At 51.0% G+C, this 17,432-nt stretch overlaps 1 protein-coding gene across 1 annotated transcript in view; it reads right to left on the reverse strand.

The window, feature by feature from the left end:
* Nucleotides 1-583: 583 nt before the first annotated feature.
* The window catches only part of LOC144145629 (uncharacterized), a gene marked incomplete in the record, with an annotated part of 497,754 nt that continues 480,905 nt past the window's right edge, over nt 584-17,432 (reverse strand). The window contains 1 exon segment of the mRNA XM_077677301.1: nt 584-4,423. Coding sequence (XP_077533427.1) covers nt 4,076-4,423 — 348 coding nt within the window.

Here is a 17,432-nt window from a genome sequence, read left to right on the forward strand (position 1 = left end):
GCAGTGAATGGCTCTAGCACTACAGGACGTTTCAATAGATACGGTCCAGTGGTCCGTCTTCAGGCAGTTCAATTCTACTCGCAGATGATAAGGGTGTAACTGAAATAAATTAAACCTTTCTGTTAGGACTACCGTATACGTTGAATAGAGTGGTACAATTCTCCTCGCGTGGTTTACTGCCTTTGGTTCACATGGTCTGCAGAAGGTGTACTTGTAATTAACCGCAGAATGTCTATTTTAAACTGGTAGTAAAAGCAAACCTTTGTTATAACGAAGTCGCTTCATTCGAAATGTCCCTTTATCCGAAGTGCTTCATGGTTCCTACTGGAGTGCATTGAGAGCGAACAATATCCGCTTTTAGCAATATATCGCTTATAACGAAGGAAGTTTTCGGTTTCAAGAACTTCGTTGTAACGAGAGTTTACTGCAACTGAAAAAAAAAAGGGGTGAGGGGGGGGGGGGGGGGACAGGCTTCTCGACAGCCTTTCGTGTGTATCATGGCACTAGGCACTGCTTGCGAGTTGTCAAGAGACATTGAACGCAAGCGGGGCAGGAGCAAGTCCCGAAAGAACCACAGACTCGCTTTTGTTGTTTTTTCTTCACGGGTAGACGACATTTTTATCTCTCGGACCTTGATTTTACATGCAATATACATCGGTATGTACAGAGTTCTGCATCGAAAACTACATCCGGGTGGTCATCTTTAAATAGGGGTACTCAATATATTAAAAACTTCCATCTTTCATTTCGTGGAGTGTCACACCACTCACTCCCAGGCTCAGAACACAAAACTCCCGGGATGCTTTTTTTTTCTCGCGAAGAAAAGAATAAGAGAACAGCAAAAGTAAGAGAAGTCAGACAAGGGAACGAATTCCACTTGACGGGAAGGCTCGAGCACCAGCCAGCAGATAAAGAACGAATCCAAATACAAAACAACGTCATGAGCACGCGGACACACGTAATTCGGAGGAACAAGGGAAGCCATTTCGCGAGCACAGAAACAAAAACACTGCAAATCACCTCGGACGCCATTTGAAATATATTCAATTACAAGGGGGTTTCAATTTGCCGGCTGTTCGGTCGCCCAGTGAAAGCCGTACGCTGACAAAACCCTCTTAATTTACGTTTTAGCACTGCGTACAAGCAGGGTATATAGTTGAACCTCGATTTTACGAATTACTCAATTTAACGACAGAATTTGAATTCATCCGTACTTGCTCCTACACCTATGGCCGTCGATATTTAATCATTTTTTTATTTAACAAAATAATTCACCAGGCCCTACATCGTTAAATCGCGACTGAACTGCTGTCGCCAGCCCACCCAAAAGGCGGGAAAATCGGCCATTAGGTTCACGTAAAGATTGCTCCTTTTCAGCTCCTATCTGAATTTCTAACGTTTTACGCGATCGTAATACCGGGGCCCCTTAGATTATGATGGAATGATGATGCCTGTACGCATTTCAGCAAAGCACATTGTTGGGCGAGCGAGTTCACATTTTTTCGCAGCCAATATTTATGTTACGAGCCTTATTGATGAGTTTATGGTCTGACATTTCTCTCGCTGGGAAGTAAAAAAACATTTTTTTTTGTCGTAGTATTAACCAATCCTAGAACAAAAAATTGAAATGTTCGCAAGCCGTACTTCATATCTCGGTCCTACAGAGTGTACCGAGTTGCATGGCTGGAAAACGGCAATTCCAGTTATGAGGCTCGATGTATTCCAATCGGATAAGAAAAAAATTGTTCAGCAAAGGGAACGACAGCGTAGAATCACAGTGAAAAAAAAAAATCGAAGTACTGACGGAACGTTACAAGGCATATATATTATTCGTCAAACCATCCATCACAGCCACGCAACTGTGTGTAGTCATCGCTCACAAAAATTTACTTTTCTTTTGTTTTTGACGTTACCGCCCCTGAACAGTCGTCACATTTTGCTCCATATTTTAAGAACATCACGTGACTTCCACTTGCAATTGGTTACCTGGAGGTGCCGGCCAATGCATTATCATTCGGACGAACTCGGTAAAAAAAGACACAGCAACATTTGTTCCACCCCAAACAAATGAATAAAAAAAAGAGGTACAAGCGTAGAATGTTCAAGATTGAATGAAAAAGTAAAGCGCATAACGTCTCTTCACGTTATACATTTAAAAAGCAGCGCACAATCCGCTCACAAAAACAGTCCATCCACATATCTCGTTTCAACCACCGATTATGACTAGAATGAGATCACCAAACGCTAACGGTAACAACAAAAATACGAAAGAAATGAAACACTACTGCGAGCATGCAGCTTCCCACGGAATTAGCAAAAGCAACAAAAATATGTAGAAAGCACACACGCACTCACAACTCGCAATGGTATGCGCCCGGTGTACGGACAGTTCAGGTAAGACAGTGATGAACGAATCCGAGATGAAAGCGACATTTGAATTTCCCGCTCACGACAGGAGTGAGGTCAGCAGATCCGGAGGTTTTGTGGACAACAGTATAGCCCATCTTGCGAAAACAGCGTGGTCGACCGACAATGTGAGCTGCTCTCAGTCACGGATCTTTGACCATTCACAGCGATAATGTGGTCCGTACGCACAAGCAACCATAACACAATGCAGAACACGCATGAGAGAAACCCAGGGCTCCCGAAAAAAAAAAAAAAAAAACAGAAAGCGAGAAACGAAACACTAGATTAAGAAAAAAAAGGACAGTAAAAAACAATGGTCATAGTCACTGAGGAGGACAGGACGAAGAGGCTTATTCTGCATGTCTGTGGAATGAACAGCAAGACCTTAAATCGCCGCTCAGGGCAACCATATAGGGTCTGTCAAAGATATCGCGATCACAGCGTAATGATGCCTTCATCACTCCTGGGGCACAACGTGCGCAAGGATAATAATAATATTATTGTTATCATTATTGTTATTATTACATCTCTTCCGCAAGTTCCGTCCTGCGTACAGCCGACGCCATCGTACAACGAATCCGGGACTCATGACTGACCATAAAGCTGTCTGTATATTATTATCCCCGCCTTTCCTTCTCTTTCCCCGTTGAGAGTCACGCTAGTGCGTACACAGCATCGACATCGCCCGTCGTCGGGCCGCCTGTCACCGGATGTCGCAGAGTTCCGCGTGTCTCCCTCGCATCCGCGGTCACGACAAGAGACACGGACCTCGAGACAAGAGCGAGCGATCTGCGCCGACACGTAGGGTGAACAGCGCTGAGCTTGAGCCCGAGTTGATGTCGCACTCGACAAGGCCGGCGGGGGAAGATCGCGGAATTGTGTCGTGGCTCTCGCACGGCTGCCCCTACGTGGGGCGCTTCGTGTTTGAAAAGTGAGCGAGAGACAAGGAAAGAGACAGGGAGCTTTCCTAACTCAGAGATCAGGTTGAATAAATTATGAGGCGTCTCTCCGCCCGTCACACCGGATGACGCCGCGACAGGTCACACGACATGCTCCTTCGCCACTCGCACCTTTGAAAGAGTCTGTTCGCGAGCACGAAGAAGGGTTTCGCGGTGTGTGCTTGGCGCCATCCTCGACGACTTCTGGGGCGCACGGCTTGCCGCGCAAGGACGCACACTTGGGGACCCAGAGGGAGGGCCATCTGTCCGTGTGCAGCCGGCGCAGTTCGTTCAGCGGACCACGTGGCTTGGAGCCGTCGTCGACTCTACGTTTCCGGTCGTGGTTGTCACGCGCACGGTTAACAGGACCGGACCCGCCACTGTCCTCGGCGACGTTGTCGTCAGCTGTCGTCAGTGCAGAGCTGGTCTCTCGTCGCTTCTAAGCGCGCTCGCGCGTCGACCTGGACACACACACACTTGGCTCCAAGCAGTAGGCAGAGCCACAGAGATGTGGGGGCGGCACGCAGAAGGGCTCCAGGATGGGCGCCTTCCGAACCCCGCTGTCTCACGAGCTAAGTCCGAGGTTGACTGCGTGTAGGCAGCGCGGTGGAGTGACTGGGTGGGGTGACGCGCACACACGGGCAGCAAAGCGGGTCCTTGAGCACAGGGGTCGTCTTTTCGGGGGCATGTGGCGACCGAGTGTCCCTTGGATGCACACGGTGTCACGCTGCTCACTTGCTGGAAGCCGGCGAGGCGGCGGCCGACGACGCGGCGGGGGGCGTCGCGGACGGGGGCGCCGCGGGTGGCGTGCTCGCGGCTACCGGCGTGCCTGGTGCCTGTGGTTGCGGCGGCACCGAGCCGGCGGCGGGCGCCGGCGAGGCGGAGAAGTTCGAGCGCCGGTCGTTCTCTTCGCCGTGGCAGTGGATGCAGTGCATGCACACCGTGCAGCGGCCCGTCATCTTGGCCAGGCTGGTGCGGAGCTTGAGCGCCGGGCCCAGCCGCATGCCCATGTACACGGTCAGGTGGTCCTCGGTCAGCAGGGGCAGGCTCGTGCCGTCGATCGACTGCTCCCGGAATTTCTGCGAAGACAAGGTGCGAGGAGAACTTTAGTTAGGGCCATGACAGGGTAACGCGAGGCTATTCACAGTGACAATGGAAAGTGACGCGCCTTCTGCGTCACAATGCTGGAAGAGGAAGTAACTACCACATCCTCGTCCTCCGATTAACCCAGCTGGGATGCATACGGCCACCTGGTATGAAGCGGGTATTGCTGTCCCCTGTATGACATCCGAAAAGTGCCGGGCTGGACAGGGGCGCAATATTTCGCCCCCCCCCCCTCCTTTTCCGAAGCTCTCAGTTTCTGCCAAATATTCTCGCCCGCTTTTAGCATCACCTGATGCACGAACGTGATAAAGATATACTGTTTGGTGTTGATTGCAAAAGTCAGAAGGTATACATAGCAGTACTGTTCTAACGTAATGGTCCGTATACGCCGTTCACTTTGCGCGGTCCGATTGGAAATACCAAGACCAAGATCGATTTGGAAGTAAGCAAATAGCTTCTCTATTACTTCTCCAATCGTTTACTGTTTCTTCCCCCCCATTTTTGTTTCTCTCTAAATTCCCTCGGTAAAAAACAGATGAATGAGCCCAACTCTCGTAGGCGAATTACACCTCGCTAGATGGCACTCACATCATGACCGGCCCAGAGTTCCTGTTATAGCTCCCCTAAGAAACATATACAGTAATTCAACATTGGCCAAACGATATCGTAAACCAGCCCGTACGCCACGGCGCTAAGTATGAGATGGACGTCAACGTCTTGCACGCGCGCTGCTTGCAAAAGGAGAATCTTGATGCGAGAGAACGTGACTTGATGTATCTTCTTTCGATAACGGAAGTCGCATACTAGGAGAAACTACGCGATACATTGAACAACAGCACTGACATGAGCCTCGTTACGACTCGTTGTTCTCATCGGCGTCGTGAGTTGCAAGACCGGCACGTCAATGTCGAGCGCCGCGGGACGCTTCGCTTATTCCTCGTAATACCCCCCACCCCCCTGATTAGCTGTCAATTAACATTAGAGCCGTGTTAAACATCCAAGAGAATAGCCATATAGGTGTGACGTAGTTTGTCACAGTTTTTTTCTCGACCTTTCGAATAACTTCACTAGAGAATCGCCAATAGCCAAATCGAAACCGCAGTTTCTTATTTGGTAAAGAAACTGTATGTGGGTGTTTATGCCACCTCTGAACTAAAATATTATGCTTCGCAGGCTAGACGGAAACGAATTAATTTGCTTAATGTGCACCCGCAGTAACATTTGAATATAAACAATTTCAAGATCATCATGCTATGTATCGTCATATCCTGTATCGAAACCACGGTAAGCGATTGTTGAGGAAGTGCGTTAGTTATGTCGCACTTTTAGCGAAGGAAACGACTATTTGCTACGTCTACGCAGACCGAGTACCCTGGAGTGAAAGCTTCTTTAAGCGCGACCAAATAAGCACTGGCCGCGCGCGTTCGACGTAAAAGCGTGTTCACTTTCGTGAGATAATACAATGAGTATTTTGTTTGACGCCAGTCTCGAAGTCATGATAGCTACAGCAGTAGCCCTCCGCCAAAAGGACTTTTCGAGGCAACGAAGCACAATGTTATCCTTCGTGCAACACCGGCGTATCTTTAGAGAACGTTCTCTTCAATCGAACGATGTGCCGAGCGCTCTCAGCGCGCCCATGCTGGGAAGCCGATAATTCTATAGGACATTAGGTTCACGCGCACTTCGGGACAAAAACGAAGCAAAAACGCACGCCCTGAGAGAGAACGGGGGCAGAGAATCCAAGGACAAGAAAACGGTGGCTCGCATTCACCTAAGTGGCCGGGAAGACCGGTATAGCCTCAGCGGCTCCTCCACGCCAACACCTGGTTCGAACAATGCCAGTCGGAGCGCGCAAAATGCGCCTTTTCACAGAAGAATCCTCCCAACAGGCGCGTGATACGCGCGAGAGCAGTCATCACGTCGGACCGTGCGATAATATCGGGCGCGTCCGCGCCTGCTCCTCGAACGAAAACTGTCGCCGTTCCCTCTAAGTTTTTATTACGATACTATTCTTCCAACCCCCTCACCCCATCTCTATTCTTTTCAGGCGGATCTCGGCGTACTCTGTATACACCGGCTCGTGGAAAGCGCCTCCTTTTTGGATCTCGACAAAAAAAACCGGTGGCTACTGACCCCTGACTGCGGCGGCATGCGAAGCTTTTTTTTTTCTTCTTCTTCTTCTTTTGTTCCCTCGGCTGGAGCCGCCCATCCAAACAATGAAGCCAGATAACAACGGGCATAGCGTGAATGACGCACAGCGCCGCCTGTGCGGCAAACCTTTCTTTCCGTCACCTGCTTGAAGCTGCATATATACGCCGCCGTGCAAGAAACAACGCCAAGACACGACGCGCTCTCGGATACAAAAGATTACTGCGCAAGAATCTGAGAGGAAAGGAGGGGGCCCGGACGAGCTCAAATCGCATAGACGACGCGTGAAGTTATAGTAAAATATGGCTGTCCTCTTATACAACGTGCATATATACGGAGGCTGCGGACAAGACGCGTTAAAAAAAAAGTGGGAGAAGAATGAAGGGGGATCTAAGAATTGCGCGGCGCCGCCACGTCTTTTCATGCGCCTCTTCACCGCACCTGCTTTGCCAACTTTAATATTGTTCTTCTTTTTTTTCGCCTTTTTAAGCCTCTTTTCTCCTCTCTTCGCTGGCTCCGCGCTCGGACTTTGGATCTCGATCGCTCACGCAACTTCCTTTGACTCGCTCCGCTTCTTTTCAAGGCGGCAAATTCTGACCCGTCTCCGCGCTTTATACCGGCCATTCGCGTCGACGCTGGCCGACACCTTTTCTTTTCTGCTTCCGATTGGTCGACTTCCACCCTCCTTCCATTTGTCTGCCTCGTCTTCGCGTTCATGCGCGCTGTGTTCAGCACCTTCCCTTCTTTAAACCCGAGAATCACCGGCGGTCGGGTTCTACCTGCGTCGTCGAAGTATACCTTTTTTTTTTTCAAACCTGCCGGGCTTTCAACGCATTTGTTGCATAGACTTCTTGTTTATGTTTGTTTCTTTTGACAAGATGCGGGCGAGCCGTTCAAAGAGAATTGCGTGTCAAGCTATGCATGTCAGCCAGCCCTGAATGACTACACGTGTCCATTCGAGAGGCGCAAAATATCACCCGCCGAACTGTCCCCGTATGTGGCGGTAGAATCATTGGGACAAGGATAGCTTAAGAACTGCGTAACCTGAATGGGTCACTGGCTGTCTTTTAATTATTTTGTTTTTCACTCATGACATTGCTCCAGCGAAGGGGTTCCGCTAGCAGTATAGCCCTGTTAAGCACCCGACGAAATGTACCACACCAGCCACGTGAGATCTGTAATTGCAAAACGCGGAGAAAAACGTTAACAAAAACGACATCCAACATATAGTACATATAACAGGACCCCCGCATTGCTCCGAGTTTCACGCACATGCACGTGCGCAAACACAGATTCGTCAATTGGCCAAACAGTGGATTATCTCCCGCTCTTTTTTTTTTTTTTTAACAAAAGCCGCAATTTCCAAACGCTGCCGCACGTGCCCTCATAACAATCTTAATCCTGAACCACCATCTCCATTTTCCCACTCCGGCACACAAGCCCGCAGTTCCCTATCGGCCAGGCTTCGGGTCAAAGGTGGGCCCCAGAGGTACGTCTTCTCGCTTACGACGCGGCGTATGAGCCACCGGACAAACCACGGACGCACTAAATAAATACGGCGAACTATGGGAGGAGCCGGCGACTACCGAATTCCTCGCGGCAAACGGAAGGGCAGCGCACACGACGACAGAGGAGCCCGGAATTCCAACAGGTCTCAGGTGCTCGCTCTCTCGCCGCACCTGACCGACCCCTTGGCAGCAGCACTACAGCCCCGACGCGGCGGCTTTTAAAATTGCAGCTTGCCAGCTTATTAGCCGAGGCTCGGCCGAACAAACCGCCATGGGCCAGCGAGGCCAGCGGGCGGACAGACGGTAGGTGCGCGCCGGCAGCAGCCGGGGGAAGGAGGGAGGAGTCCGCGGAAAGGCTACTGTTCGGCCCGTCACGACGCAGGCCGGCAGCGGTGGCGGCTCGGGGTGCCCGTCTCACGGCGCTCGGAAAGAGCAGCCGCCACCGCGGCAGCAGCCAGGCCGTCGTGACCCGCCGGTTCGTGACCCGCCGGCACGACGGCATCTATCATTCACCTGCGCGCTGGCCAGCGGGCTGCGGCCCGGGAGCCCCCGGCTTCTGCCAGCGAGCGCACAATCAGGCGCGTTTTTATACACACATTTCTTGAGACGCCACGGAACGAAGCCGAAAGCAGCGAAAGCAAAAGGAAGAGAATGGCAGGAGGCGATTTTGCCATCCCCACCACGGGGGCTGTTGCTGCCGTGTGGACTGCTGTGCCCCCCCCCCCCCCCCTAAGCTCTGAGCAAACGGGCCGGCGGGAAGCACGAGCCGTCATAGTGCGCATGCGCGGAGAAGCAGCAGCAGCAGCAGCCGCCGTGAGGAGCGGGGTCAGGGGTCAAAAGTGGCAGCGGCGGCGGCGGTAGCTTTCTTTGTGCGACGGCGGGCGCACGCTCTCGCCGCCGCCAGTGGGCATGGTAGTGCGGCAGCAGAGGAGGAGAAAGGTCAGGGTCGGGGTCGTTCGCAAGGAGGAGGCGGCCAAAGATGCGCCACCGTTGCGGGAGCAGGAGCACGGCCGGTCCATCGCGGCGTGCATCGCGAACTCTGCAGTCCGGTAGTTCTGCGCGCCGGCGGTCGTCCTCTGACCTCACGCCGGGTCCTCTGGCCTTCGGCTCCCCTTTCTCTCCGCTCTCTAATGTGGGAACGGTGGGAGGAACGCGAACACGCGCGGAGGAAGACGTGAGAGAAACGGCGCCAGGAATGCCCCCCCCGCTCGTGCTGCTGCTGCCGCTGCAGTCGCCGGCAGGAAGAAGACAGCGCTCGCTCCATCCGCGTCAGTCTTGTGGGCTTATTCGTGCACCTCTTATTCCCCCGCTCTGCGGTGTTTTCTTTCCCATCGCAGGCGGCGCGCGGGTTAGCGCTGGTGGCAGGTTATGCACGCGTACGTTTTTCTGCTTCCGCAATCTGCACCGCCCTCTCGTTATTGTTCTCCGCTCATCAGCCGGGCGGCGACTTCCTTGTTTGCTTCGATGGCCATCGATAAAAACGCCGCGCGCATTTATCTTCTCGTTCCCTTTTCTGGCGTGATCCGTCGCTGCTGCCGTGCCGAGGCAGCGAAGGGTTTGGGGCCGAGTGCATAGCGTGATCTGAGGGTCCTCTGGCCGACCGAAGGATCTGCTCCGCTTTTTTTTACCCGTTGCTTGCGTGTCCGCCACGTAGAAGGAACGTGCGTACTCGCCGATTAGGGCACCTGCAGCTAAAAAAAAAAAAATCCTTTGTCCACGCTGATAAGTGCTATGTGCGTGGAACGTGGGGTCTCGAAAACAAGTATTTCGGGCCAGATCTCAGGAATTTGATCGCTTGTTTCTGACGCATTGCTTTATAAACTAGAGCCCCCGTTCCGGAAAGAGAGAGAGAGAGGTTTTATAGACTCGTGAGCAGGAGGATGTTTCAGCAAACAACGCTGCAAAGGCAACGTGAAGTTTGTAGATGAGGAACATACGGTGCAGGTGCGTGTTCCCGCGTCTTCGTGGTGTTATTCTCAAGTTACGCGCTCGTGCAACTTGACGGCTGTTCACCGTCAAGTCTACCGTGATGACCTGACACGGCCACAATCAAATTCCGTTCCTAACGTTTCGAAAGTTTCTATGATGATATATTCTGAAGCTGCCGACATTAACCTATTATTTGGCCATATAGGTTTCGGTGGAGCTGATGGCCTGGCTTCTGCTTGGCACGGCATCATAATCTTTCAGCATACTATCACGTAAAATTCAACGCTCGCCTCGTAGACATTATGGGAGCATATAGCTGAATTGCACCTCCCGTAAAATTGTGTCCTGTAGGTTGCATCAAAATGCAACGATAAGCGCCCCGCCGACCTTATTTATGTCTTCTCATTCGTATCAGCAAGCTTTCGAGCAGAAACTCGACGACAACCTCAGGCATCTCAGGCGCGGCTTGACTTATTCAAGGCTACAAGGACCCACATAAACACTGCGGCGCGCATTCGAAAATAGTGAACTGCCAGGCCGCAGACGAAAACAGGGATTAGTAATACAGGGTGCGGAAGTTACGGCGAGCAGAAATTGTAGAATATGAACGCAGACAAGTGGTCGCCGTAGGAAACGTTGCACGGGCAGTGAAGTGGAGATTAAAAGCGGTATTGATCAAGGCCAGCGCAGTACTTTGGCTTGAAGCGTTGCGAGTGACAACACGATGCCAGTTGTTACCGGGGAAAAAAAAAAGCGTAGGAGCGCTCCGAGAGCACGCGGTCATTTCAAGCCGGTGCCCTTGGCGTGGTGGCCGAGACGAATTGCAAATGGCAATGAGCTTGGCAGGCTTGGCGCCTGCTCGGCCGAGTGGTCAACGCCGATTTGGGCGTTTATCTATGCCGGCCGCGGTGCCCTTAAGATGGTGATAAGAGTGTGAGAGCTCGTTATGTGCGGTACTCTACGAATGGCTCGCCAAGCGATGAAGCAGCTGCGAGGGCGAGGGGCCCAAGGTGAATCGGCAGCGGGCAGTGTGCCAGTCAAACGCAGTGAAAGTTTGAACAAAGAAAAACGAATGTAATAAGTGAAACAGATGTTAGAACGTGATCCGAGGTCAACAAAATAAGGGATAATATAAACTGTGGTCAACGAAAAACAAACTAACGAACGTTAGTTTGTTTTTCTTTGACCAGAGTTTATATTATACCTTCTAAAAACTCAACAGGAATACCGCAAAAACCTAACAAGAACTCATGTCGTGCGACAAAAAACTTTGTTGTGACAAGAGAAGTTTTGTTGTTGGGACAAAGCCATCTGTTGTTACGACACACATTTCTGTCGCAACGAAAAAGTCAATTTTCTCAACGACAAACATTCCTGTAGTCACAGCAGAACTGCCATTACCGCTACTCTTCACAATGGGAAACAACATTCAAACAATGTGCTGGAACATCAGGATCACGCCAAGACAGGAATTCGGCACGATTGAACATCAAAATCAGGGCAGGAATAGGACACACGACAGAACACCAGAATCCCGACATGACAAGAGTACGACAAGACGACAGTACGACACGCGAAAATATGACAAACTACACAAATTTTTCTTGTCTTTCTCGACTGGCACGTCGCGAAAGTTTGAAACTCGGCAAAAATAGCTGTAGACGTAAACAGAAATCGTAGGAAATTTCTTATGACGCGCAGCGTCGGGTTCCATAGTAATAGCATCAGTGGTAATAATGAAGCGAAGGAGGATTAAAAAACGTCGGGGTGGAAATGCTCCATCTGTGTCATATTATTCGAACGGGTCGCGCGTGATGCGGTGAGAAAATCGGGAGGGTGAAGACCACATCGGCTAGTTTGAACAGTAAAGGCAAATATTCCTACTCGACAGAAGCGCTGTCACAACAGTGTAGGGGGCGGTAAAGGCAGTAGTTTGGGCATGAGTGCCTTCAATTTTATGAGACAAACTCAACGTTAGCGTGTTCCCCTGCACTGCAATTCTACTCAACATTTTACCAAACACACTGCCTAGACAGCCTATCGATAAACACGCATTGCTACTCGTCTTTCTCAAAGCCGCCATCCCATGACTCCGTTACGGCCGCGTTCAACTTCAAGGCTCCGCGAAGCGTCGTACAAACGCGCACTCGCTCGCGTCTCGAACTCTCAAGTGAGTCAATAGAATACAGGCGCGCTCTCGGGACACACGACCTGACGGAGCGGAGAAACGACGACAACACGCGCCCGTCCACCAGCCCCACTAAACAAAGGGAGAACCGAGACTGCGATTGTCAAACGAACCGGGAGAGAGAGGCGGGTAGACAGGCTGGAGCAAACACCGACACAGCGGCGTATATTTATACGAAGAAGAAGAAAAAGCATAGGAAGAACGGACAGACGGCCTGGCCGGAACAACAGCGGGCTGCGAAGAAGACGGAAAAGACAACGAGGCGGCGGCGCGCCTGGTCGTGCAAGAAGAGGTGCGTGCCCGGTCGCGATTGTGCGTCGCTCGATCGGCCGAATTGCTCAAGAGGGCGGAAAATCAGTGGGCAAACGGGGCCCGCGCGCGTGGGAAAACTTTGACCCGCTTTTTGTAAACAACCGGCGGCGGCGCACAATCGAGACAATTAGGCGATCTGCCTCCGGGTCGATCTGCTCTCCTTTTCGCTCCCAGCAGCCCGGAAGCAAAGGCTGCGGGCCCCGAAGGCGGCGCCCGCCGCCTGCACGAAATGCATGCGTGCGGGCCGCCGAAGACGCATGCGACTTCGCGGAAGTCCGCGCCGCCGCGCTGATGACAGGCGCCGCGGTGACGTCGCCGAGTCCGGGTCTATATTCAGCGCTGCTGCGGTCGCCCGGCAACTGAGTAACTCCTTCCTAATGAGTGACCATCGGCTGGCCGTTTAACCGATCGAACGGGGCCAACCGGTGGTCGTTGCGATAGTTGAGCGCGCTACGCTACGCTCTTATTAGGGACGAACCCGCATCAGCTCCTACACGGCGGCGCCACTTGGATGCGAGCAGGCGGAAATTTGTCGCAGTCCTTTCGAGATTCACGGGACGTTGGCGACCAAGACACGTAGAGTCACGGACAAATGAAATGCGAACAGGAAAAATATGGACCAGAACGCGCAAAAGTGAAAAATACTGTTCGTAGAGGTAAAAAAAATAATAATAATAATGGGGCGCTATTGATAAATTTGGAAAGCCGCGTATCCCATGTTTACTATTGTAATAAAGCTAAACGTCAATTTGCCTTGTGTGAAAAGAAATCGCGCTATTTGTGCGTTCTAGTTCAAATTTCCTATCACGTTTCATTTAATTGTTCATGACTGTACGCATGCGATAGCGGTAACGTGCGCCCATTCTGTAGCTTGGTTACGCTGCGTTAGAGCTGACCCTCCAGCTATAACCGTGGTGTATTTGTTTAATAAAACGCAATGAAGCCTCATTATATCGACGTCCTCATGACAGCGAGCTGACTCAGTTAAAAGCGGGGATTATTTACTCCCTGTGCGCTACAATGACGACCGCAAAAAAAGCTTCGAGTATACAACGAAAATTTCAATAACGCGATGTCGTTAAAAGACGCTGTACTCTATATAATATAACCTCAGTACGAATACCACAGCAATGGTGTTTCTCTATGACTGTCGTCTTCTGGTTCCAAGCTCACGCGGACCGTAACTGATTCCGGTAAAGCAGCAGTTTAAAACGCCGTCGTAAAGTATAAGTTTAGCGTAAACCGGACATTCCTGCCTTTTCTTTTTCTTTTTTGTTCTGCCGTCCCACCCGGCGGTTTTTCAAGTACGGGGCTTCGATATTTCCGCTCGCCTTGCAAGAAAGTTTCTGTTCTGCAGTACTTGGGAACACGTTATTACCTGTAATACCGCCTATCCAAAAGGAGGACGTTACCTTGTATTCGGCTTTACTATTTCGCCGCCTTGGAACGGGTTCAGCGAGGTCGCGGGTTCGATTCCCGGTCGCGCCGGTCGCTCCTCTGATGGAGGCGAAAAGCAAAAACGTCCGCGTGAACGAGATTTCGGCGCACATTAAAGATTCCCAGGTGGTCAAAATCAATCCGGAGCCCTCCACTTCGGCACGCCTCTTCGCCTACAATGTTAAACCCTACAATCAATCAATGAAACGGGTTCACTAAAAGTAAATTACACATCTGTATTGGCAACATGAAAGGGGCGCCTTTCATTAAATTATTAGGCGAACACCGTTTCGTCTGAATTGCGTACCGGGAAGAAAAGTTTCCATTTACGGTAACTTCTGTTGCTCTGTTTTCCACACAAATGTTGCTACGTGACTTACGCGAACGTTGGGTTCACTGATGCGCAACGCACGGCCCGTGTAGTAGGTCAACGGACTAGTAGTTAGTAGTAGTGGATAATTTCCCTCGTGTGCACCTTCAGGGCCGACACTTTCTGAGTAATCTGCCCGAAAGCGAGAGACAATATAAATGGGTCATGCTTTGGTTGGAACCTTGAGCTTCCCTGCGGGGCCATTGTTTCCGGTTAATTACCCAAGACCTTCGAACAACGCTAACACAACAGGAAGTTATTTTGACGCTTGCTCGTTTGATCCAAACAACGTGACCTCCCCTTCGAGAAGCCAGCTCTTGGGTCGTCAAAGAAAAAAAAAAGAATTTAGGCAAATGCAACACCGCAGTACAGGTTCTTACTTCTCAGTTATATACTGTCGCGTTTTTGCGATGTCTCCACGCCCCCGCCATTTCGCTTTCCGATTGTACATACAGATTCAAATATATAGATACAGATATGCAGATGGGGCCTTGCAACAGCGCAGTCCTCTTTCGCCTTGTAATGTTCAGTCGAGCCTCCGTCCTGACCGAAGCACGTTAAAATACCGAACATTACCATTTAGGGGGGCCGCTCACAATGCATCACAGCTACGAAAATGTTCACGCGTTATTTTATTCGAGCAATATTTAAGCTCAGGAACAGTGATCTCCGCCTACAAACCCTCAAAAATCAAGTAAAATGCCCTCGGCTAGCTATTTTGGGAAAGCTTCTCTCTCGCAAGGAAACGGGGGGGGGGTTGTGCTCTTTTACTGTTTAAAGCTCTAAAGATAAATTTCCCTGTGTTCCTGGCATTCAGTGGCTGTTTGAACACGAAAGGGTGTCAATTTTTACCGGAGGAAAAGAAATACCGAAAGGCCCGTAACGAGCCCTATATACAGCCATCGTTTGAGACACCACCTTTCTACGACAGAAACAAAATAAAAGAAAAGAGTACGCCTACAGGTGACATGATCTAACAAGGTTAGCGGGCCCAGCCCGAAGGTTTCGTTTCCACAAACGGCACGAGAAGGATAATGCGGGCGAACAAATAACGGGACGAGACAGAAACAGCGGCGGCGTCACCAAACAGCTCGTTGCAAGGCGAACAAGACAAAATGGAGACTGCAGAGGGACCCCAACGAAAGTAGAAGATGAACCAACTATGGCAAAACAATCGCCGCACCACAAGGAGACTGGTTCCACACAGACACGTCAAATAATGCAGCCGCGGGGAACGAGTCTGTCCGCCTCTGACGAGAGAAGAGCGCCCACGACGGATGATGACGTGCAGGAAGAAGGGCACGGGACACAAAAGAAAAAAAAAAATGATGCGGACGGGGCTGGCGGCGCTGCACAAAGGTCACGCGAACCCCTAATAAGCAGACCAAGGTACGCATACACAACCACGTAGAGGCACTGAGGTTGAAAAAAGAAAAACAACTCTTGGCTCTGGGAAGGAAACTGACAGACCTCCTGACAATATTATATATATAAGAAAGAACAGAACGGGTAGGCGCCACAGGCTTTGTGGGTGCGTAGTCCAGCGTGACGCGTAAGCAAAGGGTATATGCGACGGCATATTGGGGTCCGAACAAAGCGCGGAGTGTTCTTTTTTTCTTTCAGCGGTGTGTTTTTTTCTGACCGTGGCGTGCGCTGTGGCAACTTGCGGGACTCCGGATTTCGGACACAAAGCAAGGACACAAACAAGGGTATGTGGGCGTGGGTAGCGGGAGAGGGGAGTCTGGAACGCGAATAGACTATATGAGCAGGAATCACTGCGAACGGGAGGGAACAATAGTGCACGCATGGTGCAGCAAGGTAGGTAAGCGTATAGGAGGGGGAAGGAAGAAAAAAAAAAAAGGACAGAATTCTACAGAGGTGGTTTTCACTGCGTTTCCGGTTCTTTTGCGCAGAGCCTCTCGTGCGATACAGCCTCGAACCGCGACCTTTCCAGGAAGGAATAGAAGAACAAATCCGAGCTTGTCTTTTCAGGAAATAAATGTTTATTCCTTCTCCTCTCCTACTTTTGCACCTCTCCTCCTTCCTCCCTCACGAATAAAGCTAACATCGACCACATGACGCGACTGCAGCAAGCAACGTCCACTGCAAGGAGGCGCCAGATACACCAACCGACGGCCTTGAAAGGAAACTGTATTGGTTAACCGCACCACATTCGGGACGGCGACGCGAGCATCGAAATCTCTGACAAGTAGTCAGTAATATCCACGTAAAAAAAAAGCATGGGAGTGTCGGGGATTATTTTTAAGGTAGGCAGAAATAATGGACAGCGGCAAAAGTGATGCCTCAAAGAAAGTTACTAATGGACCTTTTTTCAGTAGCGCACTGCGCATGTGCTACTCCCTCTCCTCAGCGACCAATCGGCCCTTATTGGGGGGCGAAATACCAACAAAACGACGCCATATTGGATTAGCCAATTGCGAACGCCGAGCCAGCTAAAGTGCTGCTCTGTTTTCTGAGCCCTGAAGACGGCCGACAGGTACGCGCTGCGGCTGCCATCGAAAAACTTCTCTGCCACCAAAACTACGCGTGGCGCCTTAACTCAACAGCGCAGGGCAGGCGGAAGAGTAATACAAGAGAGTTTGTTGATGGGCCAGTTGGTGCATATTAAGTTTAGTAGAAACCAGCTGAACATTGAAAACAAAGGACTAAGTGTTAAAAAAGAAGTGACAGGGACACTGCTGGGACCAGGAGTGTCCCTGTCACTTCTTTGCTAACACTTAGTCCTTTGTTTTCAATGTTCAGCTGGTTTCTTCTAAACTTAACAGGTGGTAAAGAAAAGGGGGTGTGTTCCCCCCCATCGCATCCGCGATCGGCAACCGGCGGCGCGCCGTTCGGCAGCCGATCGCGGAGGCCATCACCCCCCCACGGCCTCCGCGATCGCGGAGGCCGTGATTCCCCAAGTGTGGTTCGGGCGGCCGCCGCCAGAGGGCTACGCTACTGGAAAAAGGTTCATTGCCCAAATGCGGCAGCATACTTAGCAATTAGCAAGCATCAAAGCGAGCTGTGCACGTTCTCTTCGTAGACGTCGGCATCTTAAACATGGCAGAACACTCCGCCGTCCTAACACTCCT

Source organism: Haemaphysalis longicornis, unplaced genomic scaffold, assembly GCF_048455015.1.
Source record: "Haemaphysalis longicornis isolate Haplotype H1 unplaced genomic scaffold, Haemaphysalis longicornis Haplotype H1 scaffold_7, whole genome shotgun sequence".
In the NCBI taxonomy this organism is placed as follows: Eukaryota; Metazoa; Arthropoda; class Arachnida; order Ixodida; family Ixodidae; genus Haemaphysalis; species Haemaphysalis longicornis.